At 36.4% G+C, this 18179-nt stretch overlaps 3 protein-coding genes across 4 annotated transcripts; 1 reads left to right on the plus strand and 2 right to left on the minus strand.

The window, feature by feature from the left end:
* The first annotated feature begins 1231 nt into the window (after window positions 1–1231).
* Window positions 1232–2650, plus strand: LOC137738890 (geranylgeranyl pyrophosphate synthase 7, chloroplastic-like). Its single transcript, XM_068478362.1, has one exon. It carries the CDS (start codon window positions 1232–1234, stop codon window positions 2396–2398), a length of 1167 nt encoding a protein of 388 aa, XP_068334463.1. The 3' UTR covers window positions 2399–2650.
* Window positions 2651–3035: 385 nt separating this feature from the next.
* LOC137738891 (uncharacterized) lies at window positions 3036–5818 on the minus strand. Of its 2 annotated transcripts, none has more exons than XM_068478363.1 (5): window positions 5654–5818; window positions 4815–5234; window positions 4394–4696; window positions 3428–3490; window positions 3036–3279 (listed from the first exon to the last, which is right to left on the minus strand). In XM_068478363.1, the coding sequence occupies exons 2-5, from the start codon at window positions 5217–5219 to the stop codon at window positions 3190–3192; spliced, it is 861 nt and encodes a 286-aa protein (XP_068334464.1). In that variant the 5' UTR covers window positions 5220–5234; window positions 5654–5818; the 3' UTR covers window positions 3036–3189. The 2 variants fall into 2 exon arrangements, with proteins under 2 accessions (XP_068334464.1, XP_068334465.1); XM_068478364.1 differs by having other exon boundaries at window positions 4815–5243.
* A 2843-nt stretch (window positions 5819–8661) lies between these two features.
* On the minus strand, window positions 8662–12197 carry LOC137738892 (glutathione S-transferase DHAR3, chloroplastic-like). Its single transcript, XM_068478365.1, has 6 exons — window positions 11886–12197; window positions 11308–11398; window positions 10979–11122; window positions 10507–10624; window positions 9496–9636; window positions 8662–9059 (listed from the first exon to the last, which is right to left on the minus strand). The coding sequence occupies exons 1-6, from the start codon at window positions 12100–12102 to the stop codon at window positions 8973–8975; spliced, it is 798 nt and encodes a 265-aa protein (XP_068334466.1). The 5' UTR covers window positions 12103–12197; the 3' UTR covers window positions 8662–8972.
* Window positions 12198–18179: the final 5982 nt, after the last annotated feature.

An 18179-nucleotide genomic window follows, 5' to 3' on the forward strand; every position in this document is an offset into this window, starting at 1 on the left:
CAGATTTGACTAACATAACTCAAGTATCCTAGCGCGACTCCATTAGGTCTTAGCCTATTAAAGATATTACTCGTCTCTCAAATGAGAAACACTTAATTCAAATCAAATTAGTATATATTGGGGATAAGGCAATGTATCAAATCCTAAGAGCAACTTCACCTCTAAAAAATGAGCTGGCCCAAAGTCCATTTAATCCACCTAAATGAATAGTAATTGGTTGCAATAAATAGTAATTGGCCAAGTGCATCTCCAACCTTAAAACTAAATAGCCTAGTCCATTTTATTAAAATATTATTAATTTTTATTATTATAAAATAATATTAAAAAATTATTTTTAATTTATAAAAAAATATTATTAATTTCTAACAATTTATTATTATTATTATTATTTTTTAAGTTTTAGGGCGAAAAATCTGGATTGTTGATCTGAAAATTGAACGGTCTAGATTGTGCCACGTCACTAGCCATTAGGTTTGAATTTCAAATTTTGTTTACCGTTGGAAATCCAACAACTGAGACTTAGCCACGTGGCCCATATCCTGCACCCTTTAGTGTGCCTGCAACACAGGCCCGTCGTGTCGGGAACGCGCGCGTGTTTCCCACACGCCTAATGCAAAAAAATTTGTATGGTCCACTGACGTCTTACTGGTGTCAGCATGATGCCAGATAGGCCTATTTCTATCCTAAACCATTTTGGGCCGACCTACAAACTGGCTTGGACTTTGGGTTGGCCTATTTTTAGGGGTGAAGAGGTTTTTTTAAGTGTCAGCCTATGTTTTTTAGGCTTTGAACCAGCCTCTTAGAGAGGGCTGGAGTTGCTCTAAGAAAATTAAGAGGAACATCACCCAACTCAAAAAAGAATATGGGCCCACCCCATTGAGAGTACCTACAACGTCCTTATTTTTGAGGATTCTTTTTAGTACTTGGGCAAATCTCTATACTGTAGGAACTCTAATTCCGGCCCATTGGAAGATGCTTGACCCTATACGTAGGGTTTATACAATGGCAGGGACAATTAAAGGAACATCACTGAAGATGCTCTGAGAGAAGAGCCAAAAATATCCAAAACATTAAAAAAGAAAAAAGATTAGAGGCCAAATGATACAATAGAAGACAAAGTTACATCAAAAGGAATAACATGAATCTATACAAATTCACATAGTAAACAGCATCTTTTTATTCCTTCGCCTGTCCGACTACAAGTTTATAACTCCAAATTAACAAGTTCATCATGCATTCACCCAAAAATTTGATACCAACAAGCAAGGAATTTATGGCTTCTTTTGCAACCATCCTAGGCTATGAAACTCCATCCCTTCTCAAAACCGCTGCTAATTTTGGTCGTCTCAACGAAATTCCGAATGGCAGCACTAGAACCTCATCAACTCCTCTCATTCGCATGAAGATAAGGGCCACAGCTACACAAGTTACTGACTCATCATCTGCATTCCAACCATTGCTCGTCAATGGAGAACCAATCGCCACACCACTCAAAACCACGCAGTTTCCGGTGTTCAAATTCGATGAGTACATGTCAACGAAGGCAAACATGGTGGACAAGGCGTTGAACGAGGCCGTACCCGTGCAGTACCCCAAGAAAATCCATAGGGCAATGAGGTACTCGCTTTTGGCTGGCGGAAAGCGCGTCCGGCCGGTTTTGTGTCTCGCTTCATGTGAATTAGTTGGAGGGGATGAGTCACTTGCAATCCCAGCAGCTTGTGCCGTTGAAATGATCCACACCATGTCGCTTATTCACGATGATCTCCCTTGCATGGACAACGACGATCTTCGTCGCGGGAAGCCTACCAACCACAAGGCTTTTGGGGAGGAAACCGCAGTTCTAGCCGGTGATGCGCTTCTTTCCCTTGCTTTTGAACATATAGCGGCCAAGACAACAAAAGTAGTATCGCCGGAGCGTGTGGTTCGAGCCATCACTGAGCTTGGTTCGGCCGTCGGATCATTAGGCCTCGTGGCGGGTCAAATGGTGGACATTCAAAGCGAAGGCAAAGAAGTGACGCTGCGAGAACTCGAGTACATTCACGTGCATAAGACCGCGAAGCTCCTCGAGGCATCGGTGGTTTGCGGGGCAATCATCGGAGGAGCAGGTGAAGGGGAGGTGGAGAGGATGAGGAAGTATGCAAGGTGTATAGGGTTGTTGTTTCAAGTGGTGGACGACATTTTGGACGTGACGAAATCATCAGAGGAATTGGGGAAGACAGCGGGGAAAGATTTGGCAAGCGATAAGGCGACATATCCAAAGCTGATGGGGATTGAAGGGGCAAAGAATTTTGCTGCCGAGTTGGTGGCGCAAGCAGTGCAAGAGCTTGCTCATTTCGATGCTACTAGGGCGGCTCCATTGTATTATTTAGCCAATTATATTGCCAATAGACAGACATAGAGGAACAATTCTTATTGTCCTTTGATTTTTTTATTTAATAAATGAAGACTGTTTTTTGTTTACTTGTTAATTATTCTTTTGAATTTCAAAGGTAGAATTGAGATCCTTTCCAAATCTTTGTACCCATAATCGATAGACTCAAAGATCTGTGCCATTCATTTTGAATCATACAATCTTCATTAATTCATTTCACTTGCCTGTCTCACACAAACCAAGAGTCCGGTTATTTCTTTCTCTCTATTCAACAGCCAAAACTCCAAATCCTTGGGCTCCAAGCACAATGACTCGGAGAGGATCTTGACTCTCAAAGGTTAACTTTCAGATATAAATTAGTAATTTCGAGAGCTCTTGCGACTCTATATTGTTCTAGAGTAGCTTTGCAGTGTTTGAGTAGTTCATCGGTAGTTCTCTTGGAATATAGTGCTCAAGAGAAAACCGACTCGTGGACACAAGGCTTGCCATATAAAGGCGAGCAGCCCTTATAGCAATAGCAAACGGCCCACTTATAGCCCTCTTTTCTCCCCGGAAAATACAGCATTTTCGGGGGTCTCAAAGCGCGGCGAGCACGGGTTCTGGCAATAAATATTTAACACCGACAGAGTCGAAAAGAAGACAAACTCTATATGAACTTAGTGTGAGGGCTATAAATATGATTAGCTAATTATGATGTCGACAGAATTACATAACCTTTCCCTCAAATAACACTTGCCCCAAAATTGACCAAAGTACAGTTTGCTCATTCATCTCGTTCCAATGAAAGCTAAATTACATAACCTTTTAGCCAAGGAACATTAACCATCTGCCTCCAGAGTCTTTTTGCCTTTCCGTGACCTACTCCGTTTCTTACGACTCCTCAAAGTAGCATCTCCATCCTTCCCTTCCTGCACGAAACTTCAGAATCTCAAAAGATACACAAGGGCGTGCATTTTTTTAAAGGATAGTAAGACATCGAATTATTGCCGTCAACTATTGTGACTGGCCGGTAGTACAGTGGAGGGGGAGTGGTATAAACAATATTTTCAAGCTCACCTGTGCAGAATGAAGATCTGGCTTTTTCGTCTTTTTCTTTTTACACGAAAGGGGGTTTGGACCCTGTAAGGTGGAAGAAAAGGAGTCAATACATAAACATTGAAACAGTAATCTTAAGGTAACCATTTCTAACAGTATTAGCATGCCACCATGACGTAATAATTTGTATTAGTCCAATTATTTCTACTTAATTTTACCAACAATTTGGAAAAAGAGAAACAATGATTTAATCTATCCATACTCCCAGAAACATCCAGCTCAAACAAGATTTTGATTTCAAAAATGTCCATCACAAAATAGCCATCAAATAAATCTGAATGCGGAACAAGATACGCATTACTAATCACTGACTAAGGAAACTACAGGATGTACGATTAACTAGTTCTCCTTATTTTATCTTAGTTCTTTGACACTTCTTGCCTTTTTAAGAATTCATTCGGGTCTAGTCCCCCGCCCCCCATGCAATAAATGTATAAGCATTGTTTCTTTGTTTGAGTATCAGGTGCACGAACAAGATTTCTTTGAATTTTTATGTAGATCCGGGGAAGCATCTTCCTAGTGAAAATATACATTATTTCCATAATATGATATCTTGATATGAGTATCTTGGTAAGAAAAAAGAGGGGGAACAGAGTTGGAAAAGATACTGTGCAATAAAATACGGTGTAATTCAAATCCATCATATTAATGTTAATCCATGATGCAGCGTTGCAGCTATACGAAGGCCTATCCGTATATAGTGTATGGTATAAATATTTAATAGTAACAAGAGTTTTCATAGTCCAAATAAACACAACAGATGTCCACCTTCCAACATGTTACTTCATATTACGTGGAGTCCATATCGAAAAAGTTGATGGGGTGAAGTAAATGCCTCACATAAAACTAAATATAAGCAGACATGTTGAGAAAGAAAAATACATAAAGAAATATACATGAACATGAAAGAAATGAGTTTGGTAGTACCTTTGCCCTCTTTCTCTTAAATTGAACTTTATCCTTCACGCCCAATCCTATCCTAGCAGTATCCCTCTTTGCTACAGCCTGCGCTTCAATGTTCTGATCTCCAGAACCATCTTCTTCACCAGGAGGATCGTTTATTTTAAGAGAATTCGGAATATTCTTTTTCTTCTTCAACATCTTATATTCCAAGTCAGTCATATGCAAGCGTTGTTCTTCAGAAGCTTTGACAAATTGGTGTTGGGCATCAGAAGGGGACTCAAGCAAAAGAGCAGTCCTCAGAGCATAAATAGCAGGGACACCTGGTATCTGCAAGTGAAAAGATGTCTCCGTCGGTGCATGCTCAAGGATATACATCAAAAGAATTTGTATAACAGATTCGAGGAGGCCAACAAGATAATAATAAGAAATAAAGTGAGACAATGACCTTGAGAAGTTTCCGACGAAGATCAACGTGCTGAGTAGCAACAAAGAAGTGCTCGGAATTACTTTGCCCAACAACATCCAATATACAATCTTCAGCACTCACGTGACTCTCGTGATCACACCTTGCAGTAATAAGGCTATTAGCAGCTTCAAGAGACTGTGAATACGAAGGACCAAGCATTGGACCATGTTGTTTCAACTCGGCGATAGCGCATTTGGTGGTGAAGAGCAGGACAGGGGCACCGAGGACATTAGAGATGGCCTTGTCAGCGGGGGTAATGCGATTGGTGACGAGGTGATGCACGAAAGTAACATCGCACAGCACCTTGTAGGGCTGTCTGAAGCCGTAGCATGCTGTGTAGAACCTCACACTCTTCCGGTGACGCTTCTGCCTTTTCACCCTCATAATTCTACCCTAATGCTGACCAGACTACCAGTAATCTTTTCAGTCTTAAAGCAAATATGCATATGCAATTACACTTCAAAATTAAAACTTTTACCCATAAATCACATTTCATAACAACTGAAGTACAAGTACCCTAAACCCTAAATATGATATATATATATATATGTATGTATATGTATTTAAAAAGAAAATTTACAGTTCCATACGTCAAATTTCTTCCCAACTGAAGTTCAGGTATCCAAAACCCAAAACCCTTATTAGATATATGTGTGTATTTAAAAGATAAAATATTTACAGTTCCAGGAATCAAACAGAGACCTCAGAATTCAAAGTTAATCCAGCGGGTCGCCGGAAAATTTGAAGATAAACGAAATAAAATAAAAAAAATAAAAATAAAAAAAAAACTGAAGAAATTTGAAAAAAGAGGAGAAAACCTGAAGAAAATAACCAGTGGGGAACGAGGAAATCCCTTTCGAATTGGTCGGCTTCCGACGAAATCTTGTCCAAAGGGGGGGTTGCCGCCGAATGGTGGTGGGAATCTTGGGCTGCCGCTGAAATCAGAGAGCAGCGGAAAGAAATAGGGTAAAATCGCCTTTCTCTTTTCCCTTTAACTTTGGGTTCCAAAGACCTATGCTCAACGACGCCGTTTTATGATGGGTTCACTATTTTATTTTATTTTATTTATTTATTTTTTAAACAAATGGTATTATCTAGAGGTAAGTACTGGTGGATTTTTTGCCAAATTACAGTGTCAGCCATATCATACCAATTTTGTCAATTTTTTTTGTGCCAATCGGTAATGGCAAGCTATTATACCGAATCGAAATTCTATGGTATGTTATTGATATTCGAAACTATTGTTTTAAGGGAGTTTTAACGAAATACTCTCGATATTGTTCACTTTTAACGAAAAATTACATTTTTATCTTTACTTGGTACTATTCACTACACCTTTATTTGTCATTTTTCATTAACATTTAAGTTTTATTGGACTTTTTTGTTAGTTTTTCTTTATTTTTAATGTTTTTATTTAAAATTAAACATAAATAGTACCTGATAAAAACTGACCGTACAATATATGATGAACGAACATGATGTAAGGATCCTTACAAAGAGGATCCTCATTGAAACTTTAACTTCTATTGATTGCAAACTTTTATTTATTTGGTTTGTAATTTCTATTTGGATTGTAACCTTAATTTCCATATGAATCTTGATGCATCATTTGATTTTATTATGTGTGTGGATGTGAATGATGAATTTAGGCTACATATATGAGATAAAGGTAGAAAAAAAAAGTTTTTTTTTCCTTGAATTGGGTTGAAAAGAGAAAAAAAAAAAAAAAATCAGATTTTAGTCAAAAGGGTGACCCAAAACAAACTGTCAATTACCATTATCATATCATGCTAATTGAACAATTTGGCATACCGAAATCCGATAGGCCAAAATTTTTGGTATTGTAATGATAATAGATTTTGCCAAATCAAAAGTTTGGTATGATAATTGATATCGGGGTTTTGGTACAGTAACCATACCAAACCCACCCCTATGAGTGAGGGAGTGGGCTAAACCTTACACTCGGTTAAACATAATAATATGGTTTAAATTCACCTTTAGCGAGAATCAAACCTAAGAGCTCTTATTTATAAGTGGAATAATAATACCACTAGACCATTATACTAAGTGGCGTATGATAGGTTCACTTCAGAGAAAAAAACCTCACACAACCTTATTTCTAGAGCAGCTCCACATAGAGGTGAATGAGCCGATGTTAGAAATCAGAGTTTATAAATTGACATGCACCAATTTTCTTATTGAGATTCATGAACATAGAAATTTAGAATGTCAGCGTAGAAAAAATAACTTAGAATTTGAGACCTCCAATTCCCAAGTTTAAATTCCATGTAAGCAAGTGCTATTTCTAAATTTCTATAAATGAGAGTTTAAAAATAGAACTTCCGTATTCAAATTGTATTGTTCTTTTAGGTTTAACCAGACAAGAAAATTCACAAATTCTATAAAATAAAATTCTGTCATTTTAAAATTTCTTAGTAATCTTAAATTTTTTTATCCAAACACAGTGTTAATTGACAATCTATAAATTTATAATCGAAATCATTAATATTATAATTAAAAATCATCTCTATAAAAAAATTTGTTTAGTCAATCAATTATAGCAAATAGTTAGACAATTCTTAATGCTTTTATTGAAATCGTGTGTGTGTATATATATATATAGTTCAATAACTAAACAATCTCATACTTCATTTTTTTTTTTTTTGTTAGAGATCATCTTTATAGCAGTTTCGATCTAAACATGAAGTTTCATAAATCAGATATGGAGTGAATTAATGAGAACTCCTCCACATCAATTGAAGAAATTTTTGAATATGCTGAGAACACGGCTAGTTCACTAAGTGTCATAATATAAGTAGATAGAATGATTTTTTTTTTTAAATATTCAACCACTTGTATTATGACACTTGATATACCAAACCGTGTTCTCGTCACATTGAAAAATCTAAGCTAATTCTATATTAATTGTCATGATAATGGCAAAGATTAATTGTGAATGATAAATAGTAACTATCATAGTCTTCCTAGCCCTTGTCGAGGCCAAAGGGGTGGAATTACTTTAAGCACTTGCACGTGTTTCTAACACACTTTTATAAGTTAAAAGTGTTTAAAATTTTCTTCCAAGCTTAATTGAAACACTTTTATTTATCAAAAATCAAACCCAGCCGTTCCACAAACAATTCTAAAATATGATGTTGCAATATAAAGCACACTGCCTTTTCAAAAAGCACTTTTACAAATGTTAGAGGACAAAACTCCTACGGTCAAAACATCCGGGATACCAGATACTGCGGAACATTAAAAAAAAAAAAATCTCCCTTTTCAAAAAGCACTTTTACATATGTTAGAGGACAAGTCAATGTCCCTTTTCAATAATCATTAACCTTATTTGCTTTCTCAACTTGGTGCCAAAACCCGTTTCCACATCAAGTACTGCGGTATGAATCCATTCAAAGTTGCAAGCGCACATGCAAAATTATTCTTAACCTTAATTGCTTTCTCAATGTGTTGTCGTGTCGTGCCAAAAATTATCACTTCAAAAAGCTTGCTCATTTCGATGCTGCTAGGCCGGCTCCATTGTACTGTTTATTGTTCAGGTGCAGCCAAAACCCAACCAAGCTGGGTTCCTTTGCCATGCTGCACAATTGACATGATCAATGCATGAAAAGTTCACTGTCGGGTTGATACATTCCGCCTTGTGTTGAACACTGTTGCTAGATCCATCATTTAGGAGCATTTTACGTAACTATAGCAACTTTCACCTTCTGTACTCGAAGCTATGCAACATCAATAGCTTTGCTATAACCTCGATGTACTACTTTCGTTGAGCTTTTGTAGCAAAAGATAAAAAATAAAAGAAGAACGATGTCAAACTTCAACATATTCCAATATCTGTATTAACATTTCAATCCCCTTAGTAATTCTACAGACACACTTACGTGAGGAGTTCCTAAATTATAATACACGCAACAATCCCTGTTCTACACCCGTCACGACCTTTTTTTTCTTTGTTTTTTCTTTTTCCCACCTGAATCTATGAACTCAGTGTACTGATACTCTCCTCTTACAATGTGGCCTCCAATACAGAGTTTAGTAATAGAGAAACCATTGACTTTATTAAGGTACAGTACAGGTAAAGTTTAGATAGATACCTAGAGATAACAGCAGCAAGACATTTTAACCAAAGACTTTTGGACGCCAACCCGCAATGACATCTTCTTTCAGGGCACTAGTTTTAACGAATGAATCCAGTGAGAATATACTCTGCACGTCAGAAATTCAGCAGTGTTAGAAACATACTTCACTAAGCACAAAATGAGTTATAGTCCTCACACAAGCACAAGTAAAAAGCAAGAACTACATGGGCTAAACTCAAAACGATTACAAATTTTTCGACAATATGGTCACAGAACTTCCATTAACATGGTATAAGTTCATACGATCCTTGACATTCTTGCAAGTCCAATTTCAAAATTTATGATGCAAGTCCAGAAAAAAGTGCATCTAGATGTAATTAGTTAATCTTATTAGCAAAGTTGCCGACCCCACTTAGTGGGAAAAGGCTTTGTTGTTGTTGTTGTTGTTGTTGTTGTTGTTAGCAAAGTTCCAGGAGTCGTGATGTCAATTTCATAATCAAGATAAACCTCTTGTTCCTTAGCAGTGTAAACTTGTTAGCGACACACATTTCAATTTCACATACCTTCATGTAAGACTTCACATATGGAAGAGAATTGGGAATTGACCAATCTTTGAAATGCCCCAGAGCAATCTCTAGATGATACAACTTGGGTCCAAGTGAAAAATCAGCAGCAGAAACCACTTTCCCATTGATAAAAGGACCCTTTAATACATAGAAGACAAATGTCAAAGATATATCCATTCAATTTGGTTTTTCTAAGCATGGCTGCACTAGAAGATATTTAACTTCACAAAAAGCACATACATCAAGGGCTATTGCACCGAAAGATAGCATCCTAAATCTGTTTTTATTTTCTGATAAATAAGAGTATAACCACTGATGGTTTAATCTGACATGGATTTAGTAGGATAAAACATGGCATGACTAGAAAGCACGATGATCATTAATGCTCTTCAGAAAGACATAGCATTGCGAATTTGGTTGTCTACAGGGGTGACATTCATCACCGGGAGTCACCTGACTCTGACTCATCTTCTCAGCATGAACATTTTAACTATAGAATTGTGAAAGATCCGTTTTGTTTTCGGGTATTAAAGTTGTAAGATAAGAGAAAGGTATTCACTTGTCTTAGAGGAATTATGTTGTTAAAATTCTAAGAGAAAGCCTATATAGGCTCTTAACCTGTCGACAAATTATCTCCCATGCAATTAATATTGTGAATCAATTTTTTTACCACTGCACAACTTCCTCACAAGTCACATGTATGTATTCATACATCCTGAAGTACCTCAAAGGTTCTCCAGGTAAGTGTAATACACACACTAGAGGTTCTATCCCGGGTAAATTACTACGAGTATTTTTGTTGGGTGTAGACTTCAATTTTTGTGTTGTATAAAAACACGCTTCTGCTATTCATTTGATTATTTCATATGCAAACAAATTAACTTTCATGAACAAGCAAAACAAAATTAGCAAGCTGATATAAATTCAAGGCATCGGTTATTCACAAAATGTGAACGAAAACTTCATTAATATGACAGCAAAAACTGGAAGGAATGTAGAAGGCCTCACGTTTTCTTTGAGATAATCATTGAAAGACTTAAGTTCATTTAGCAATGCTTCTTCTGTTCCATCCTTGGCGTCTTTGCTCTTAAGGAAACCGATAAAAGTAGAGAAGATCTTCGATCCACTGCAAAGATAAAAACTTCAAATATGAACCTAAACAATTATAATATTATGACAAGACAGCAAAGCCAAAAATAGAACTGTGGAATAAATAAGGTTCTGACTAGCGAACATTCTGGAGGTGAACTTAACATGATATATTTCTCAAAACAGCCACACAATATCAGGAAACCAAATTTGGTTTAGTTTAAGAAGTTTATAGTTTATAATCAGGATGGCAACACTACTCAGCATAAGTAAAATGAAAATCTCGACAAGACTAACATTGACGCTCCAATATTTTGGCCGTCAAGCTATTACATATGTCCTAGTGAAAAGTAACGAAAGAGTAATGCATAGTACAGGACATATAACATACGCTGAAGCCTTCTCAGGGGGCGTTGCCAGAGGTGGATCAGGGTATTTTTCTTCCAGTGCTTGTGTAATAATATCAGAATCCGCAACCCACTTCTCATCAAGTTTTACCACAGGAACTTTACCTTCTGGGTAAATTTTTAAGAACCTAAACATAGAAACAAATTGATAAAACAAAGTCATTGAACTAAAAAGATAAAACCAAATAGCAGCAGATATTTGCACTTTACGGTTGTATGCTAGAGCATACACAAGTTACAATTTTTCAACCATAGAAAAAGAATCAACACCAAAGAAATAAAATTCAATCCCAGATAAATTCAAGGTAATCACCATTCTGGCTTGTTGCCCAAGTCTACCAACTTCAGGTCATAAGGGAGATGCTTTTCCTCTAGTGTCAGCAACACCCTTTGACAGAAGGGACCTAGGAAAGACAAGTTATCAAACAAACACTTAATAATGTGCTCCCCTGATTCAAATGGTACCGCTACGAACACTAACACATTAAACAATATCCCACTTCAATAATTATAGACCATTATGGAACAACGAAACTATAAGACAACTTAAATTCGACATAGTTATCGGACATTTCCAACAATGCCGGTTGAAATTTGCTCTATGTATGTAAAAATGTAAAACTCCAATGTAAAGATATCATCTTTTCATGTTATGTCCATAATTTCGATAGCTATTGAAATCCCAAACCTTTCCGTTCAATTTTCTCTCCCCCAAAATATGTATAAGAAGAATACTTTTCTACAAAATGTACACAAAACTATCAATTTCTATGAATTTGGCGCAATGGATGATCCGAAACATAGCAATGCTACAAATCTGCCACATGGGTTGGTGACCCAATTGAAAATTGGGTATTCTCCTGCAATTTCTAGGACACCAAACAGACTTACAGTCGCCGAGCTTGTTGGGAACAGTAATGGAAGCCTTGGCACAAACGTCGAGAGGGGCGGCCATTGCCGCCGTGAGGGTTCTTGTTGTGCCGTGGCGCCGCAGGGAGTTGGGATTGGTTCTGAATACGACAGCGTTGGGAGGTGGCCGGAGGTGGTGTTTGGTGGTGGAGGAGAGCACAGCGGCGGCCGTCGGATGGATTCTGGCGGTGGTCGACATTGCAATATCTAAAGCTTATCGAGGGGATTAGGAGTGGCGAAGAGTGATGCTGGAGCTTGCTATATTCGCTACAGCTGATTTTGTGTACCAGGAGAATCCAGATTGTAACTGTACGCGTGGCACGCACTTCTCACATTTATTTAATATTTTTTTATGATAATTAGAACTATGGTCTAATTGTATTTTTCTTTACTTGTAAGTAGAATTTTATTTTCGATTCTCATCAAAGACAAATTTGAACCATATTATTACTAACTCATGCTGCGACTCAGCAATATCCTTTTTCCACAAAAGGCAGAGGCCAGGAAGTTGAAAAACAAAAAACTTATATAAAATGTTGGAAAGGGATCCTCTCCGGATCCCTTCCTTCTAATCCATCAAATCAGGGGATCCGTGTTGTTGAAATTTGATCAAACGGCTAAAATTATTATAACTTTTAAAGTAGGCCCATGTTTATAACCGTTGGATCAAATTTCAACGGCACGAATCCCTTAATTTGGTGGATTAGAAGGAAGAGATCCAGAGAGGATTCAAACTCAACGTTCACAGATTGTGTAACATTCACATTTTGGATTTGGGTTGGGTGTAGGTTCATGCAGGTCTATTTAGGTTTGGGTTTGAATGGGATTTGGACTTACGTGATTAGGCCAACTTTGTTGATTTGTAAATTGTAACACCTTTTTTTTTTTTTTTTTTTTTTTGGCAATATTTTTCAAATTTTGAACCAAACGATGTTAATACTAGTTAAAATTCAATTCTACACAGCATCCACACATAAGTTAAACCAAATAGTGTAGATATCCGTTTTAATGTTTTATGCGAAAGTTGAAACATAAATGATAAGAGAACATCAAAAATTTCAACAAAAAGAAATTTAAAAACCAACAAAAACTTCAATTAGTCACCCCAACACTTGTATGTAGCTCATAAAATATGAAGCAGGAAGGGTAATGTGTATGAGAGAATTTGAACTAGAAATTAGATTGGGTTTGGGTTGATATGTGTGAGAAAGGCATCAACTCAACACAATCCAACCGAACTCAATAAATGATTTGATTAAGGTCAATTGGATTTGAACGGATTTTTACTTCATTCTAACTCATCCAATCATGACAATCAAATTGACCTTGAAGAGATTTGGGTTAACCTAATCCAAGTGCACCCTATTAGCAACTAAGAAGAAGAGTGGGCTCTCATGTGTGGGTGTCCAAGAACTCATAGACCTAAATTAAGCGTGACAACACTTGGGCTTGAAAGAAGGTTCATTCAGATACAATGCTGGCCACTTGCCGTTTTGAAGTACAACTCTATTCTCTATATGTGACCCATAAAATACATAAATTAATTAAAGCTTTGTTCCAAAATGAGGATGTTCTCTGGATCTTTTTTGTGAGGATCTTGGGAATCCTCAAATCATGTCCGTTCAACGTATATCGTGCGATCAAAAATTATTTTAATTTATTTCGTTTAAAATTAAACATAAATAGTATCTGTCGAAAATTGGCTGCATGATTTACGATAAATGGACACGATTTGAAGATCTCCGGAATCCTCACAAAGAGGATCCGGAGAGGATCCTCGTTCTTTGTTCCCTTCCAAGTTTCCAACCAAACTGTACATAATTCATTTGTAGTTTAATGGAATTACTTTGATCTAGGTATAAAATGCAAGTGGTATTTTATCACAGCGGTGAAAAGATGTTGAGCCCTTACATGATGGAATGAGTTGAAATTATGTCGGTGACTAATCTAATATCTAATATCCAATATGACAAAATCTATCATTAAAAAAAAATAATAGAAAAAAAAGAAAAAAGATCTAGGTAAAAAAATTGTGTTGGTGATTGAATTTAGTTCTTTTTTTTTTAATCTTTTTTACTTTAATTAAATTTGTCTTGTCTGTTTAAATTTCTTGATTTATTAATCTTTACTCAATCTTTTAATTTGAATATTTTAATATGAAGATCCAACCACATATATGGAAAATAGTTGAAATTTTTTTATATGCCAGTGATATATGATACATCATAGGTTGATAAGTACGTTTAACCTGTGATGAAGATGGAATATACAAAAAGTAAATAAAACTTAATCCACCTATCATCCATGAAAATAGTTTAAGAAATTTCATCTTCATACATTTATATTCATACTAGTATATATGCTCGTATATATAGAATCTAGATCATAGATTTTTTAATACAATTAACATGTGATGGAGGTAGAAGGAAAATTGAGACAGTAATTATAAAAATTAAGTGATTATAAAATATAAGTAAAAGATAATCCTATGCAAGTGACCCTTTACTATAGTGGTGGAAATGTGTTGAGCATTTGCATGATGGCGTGGGTTCAAACCCCGTTAGTAGCTAATCTAACATTTAATCTAGCAAAATCTTTAGTTTGAAAAAAAAAAGAAAAAAAAAAGAAAAAAAGAGTAAAAGATAATCCTATAAATAAGAGTAAACGGTTTGATCAACAATTTAAAAAAAGAAAATTATAAAATTAAGTGGACTATACCAAATGATGGTTACAAAATTAGACTTAGATCAAGTTTACTCTCATTTAATTTGATTTTGTAACAGTTTCTTTTAATTATTTATTTATTATAAGTAAATATTATTTTCAAACTTCACACATTTAACAAAATAACGAGAAAGCTCAAACAATTAATAACATGCATAAACAAAAAGATATATATAAAAGCTCATGTACGAACACGACCCGATTGTCAGCTCTTGAAACCTTTCTTTGTCTCGAGTTTTTATTTTCTTTGGTTACATGAAAAAGAAAAACGTTAACGAGTTAATTGACTTAGCAAGTAGAAGACCATGTTGAATGTGACACGACCCTATTTTAATCTCATGTATAATTACAATTAATTATAATCTAAACCCAGGCCATTTTCGTCCTTTTAAAATATGGTTCTAATGGTCAGTTCTTCCATTACTTTCATGATCTCATCGATGGTGGCAATTTCTACATAATTGATGATTTGAGGTCCTCTCTAGATTTTATTGTGTGACATGAGTCAATGAAATTAGTTAATCAAACTATCATATTCAATTTCAGTGGTTTAAATTGCTAATCTTAAAATATAGACAATGAGATCCAGAAATGATCTCAACTCATAAATGATATGTACTATATAGTTAGCATTTCAAACTTCTAGGGACAAAGTTGTTGTAATCAACAGGAGCTTAGATTAGGATGTGTGTTTAATTAAATCTTAAAGAACTTGTTGTATGTACTTGCTTCTGATTTAATCTTCGGTGCGAATACTTAAAGATACGCTAAAGAAACACTAATATAAACATGTCGACATAAGTAATATGATTAACAAAAGCCTTACTATCTATACGCACCCTTTTTTCTGCTAATCTATACGACATTATATGATAAATAAATGATAATTACGTGCATCAAGATTAGCGATTTAATAAGTTTGATTTGGAAATAATTGTGGGATTACGTGCGTAAGTAATGCGACAATATGGTACCCATTCGACGAGATTGTAATTTGGGATGGAGGAATCTTATTGGCTTTCTATTTGGACCAAGAATTAATTGTGTTCAAGGAATATATTATGCATGTGGTATCGACGATCATCATGTAATCATTCGATAAATGTTGGAATACTTTGGCTTTTTTAACAGTTAAACTTTAGTTTCTGAATTTTTTTAAGTATTTCATATTTAAGAACATTATAAAAATCTCGACTCATATGCAAAGACTACAATTTTATTAATGAAACATAGACTGCAAATCAATTCATTCAACTACTTTGCCTCTAAACATTTCTAAACCTATATATCAAGTGGTTGCAGGCTAATGCTCTCAACTTAAAAATTCGACACTAAACTATTTTGACTAGCCCATTACGTATCTTATCTTAATTTTTAGCATTTTGTAATCTAAAAATATTGCTATATCATAACAACTGAAAATTTGATTGCTTCCCAATTGTTTGCTAGTCTTTTGTGACCTAAATGAGATTAACTCACTTCCTGTTTTTCTTTGTGAGTTTTGGGAATATTATCATTCATAGGTCCAAGATCCACATCTATGAATTGAACAGTTCGAATGATCTGAGACCACCACAAGGTAAATCATTTTACCATAGGTACGTAAAAAGTAAAGAGCAAAGTCGACTATGGAATGGAAATATGGATTAATCATAAGCGTGCAAGTTGGATTCGAAATTTTAATTCAAACCAAAGATTTTCGTTCCAAGTCCGAACTTTCCAAATCCGATTTTTTTAAAAATAAATTTGGATGTCATTTGGCATGTACCAATCCGATCCAAAATTTTCAAACTATTATACATTAAAAATAAAAAAACAGCATGCTGATTTTATATATGCTTTATGTAACATCCCGTCCCGAAACTAACGAAACGTACATTGAAATTACAATTTTACCCCTAATCTATTCGTTTACGTGTATATTTGTGTTGTGTGGGTGGTGGGACCACACACAATCATACATTTTTTCTTTTCTTTCCGGGATTCCCTCCCTCATTCCCTCACTCTGTCTCTTCTCTCTCTCAGTCTCTCTCTCTCTCTCCCCGAGTCCATCTTCTTCCTCTTCCTTCTGCAAACTTACGGACCACACACAAACACACTCAAAACATCAACCATCGAGGAAACAAATTGCACCATTGAACTCGTGAGGTTGTGAGGAGCACAACCAAACCAATTCCAGGTAAGAAAACTACCATCTTCACGTCGTTTCGAAGTGGTCCGAATTATACACTGTTCATGCAAACCTAATCTAGCTTGTTTTAGGAGATTATAAGCTTGTAGTTGTGTTTGTGAAGTTCCCAGGAGCTTGGGAGTAGTTCGTTGGACGAGTTTGGACCTCGGGAAGGCTAGGTTCGAAGTTGGCCGGGTTTTGGAAATTTGGACAGGTATAATCTCGTCATTTTAGGCCTTAAAACTTGTTGGATCATGTTCTACTAGCTTTAAGGTTCATTTTGGTGCAAGAAACGTGGAAAAAGGTGGAAAAACGAGAGAGATATAGTGAGTTGCAGGTTTTCCGGCGACGGTGCCGGCGTCGGGGTTAGACTGGAGAAGAAGACGGAATATTCCGTCAAAGTTGACGGAATATTCCTGACGCCGTTAACGGCGTCCGGTTAAGTCTAACGGAATATTCCTGACGGCGTCTGTTGACACCGTCAGTGTGCCTGGCACGTGGGGGGCGCGTAGGTCCGTGCCTTGGCCGGCGCGTGGGGGCGCGTGCGTGGTCCAAATTTTTTTCTAAAAATATGGGCGTGATCCTGAGGTTGTGTAGGTCACGTTGGTATATTCATTTGTCCAATTTGAGCAATGTATGAGAAGTTATTACGAGAAGTTGCTTAGGTGCTTTTAAATTAACGTTTTCGTAACTTTGTCGCGTATAGGTGATTCGTTTTCCGAAGACGAGCGTTCACACTCGAGGCAGGGGGGCTACGACCCTTCTAATTACCAGTGAGTGGGCTTTTGTTTTCCGTATATACCTATATACATATTAATTCCCAGAAATTAAATAGAAAAGGTTATTTGTTTTATGCCATGCATAATATGAATGTTGTTTACGCATCATCGCATGTATTAGTAGTGGCATACATATATATAAATGTGTATTTGGTGCTGTGGACGCACAGGTAAGTGCCAGGTAAGCGGTATTCATGTGGTTATGCATTCCTGTTTATTATGCAATGGTAGTTTGAGAGGTTTAGAGAGCTCATAATCTGCACCCCCGGTGTTAGTGCTCCCGTCCAGGGCCAGGGCACAGCCTTCACGTGTATGTTCACCAGCACCGCATGCTCGTCTTGGATCCAAGTTAGGTGCAAGCCTGTCGTACAGACCACATTAGGTGGTTCCGACTTGTAGGTGACCCGCGATTATCGCACAGCTTCACGTGATCGTAGCACTAGAGCATACATATATAATACACCCAGCTTGTCGTACAGACCACGTTAGGTGGCTCCGACTTGTGTGCAGATTCAGATATTGAGTTGAGATTGGAGCTCTATAGGCAGCGGTACATGTCACGTTAGGTGACTCCCGGCTGCCAGATTTTATGTTATTGATGTG

This window comes from Pyrus communis, chromosome 7, assembly GCF_963583255.1.
Source record: "Pyrus communis chromosome 7, drPyrComm1.1, whole genome shotgun sequence".
NCBI lineage: Eukaryota > Viridiplantae > Streptophyta > Magnoliopsida > Rosales > Rosaceae > Pyrus > Pyrus communis.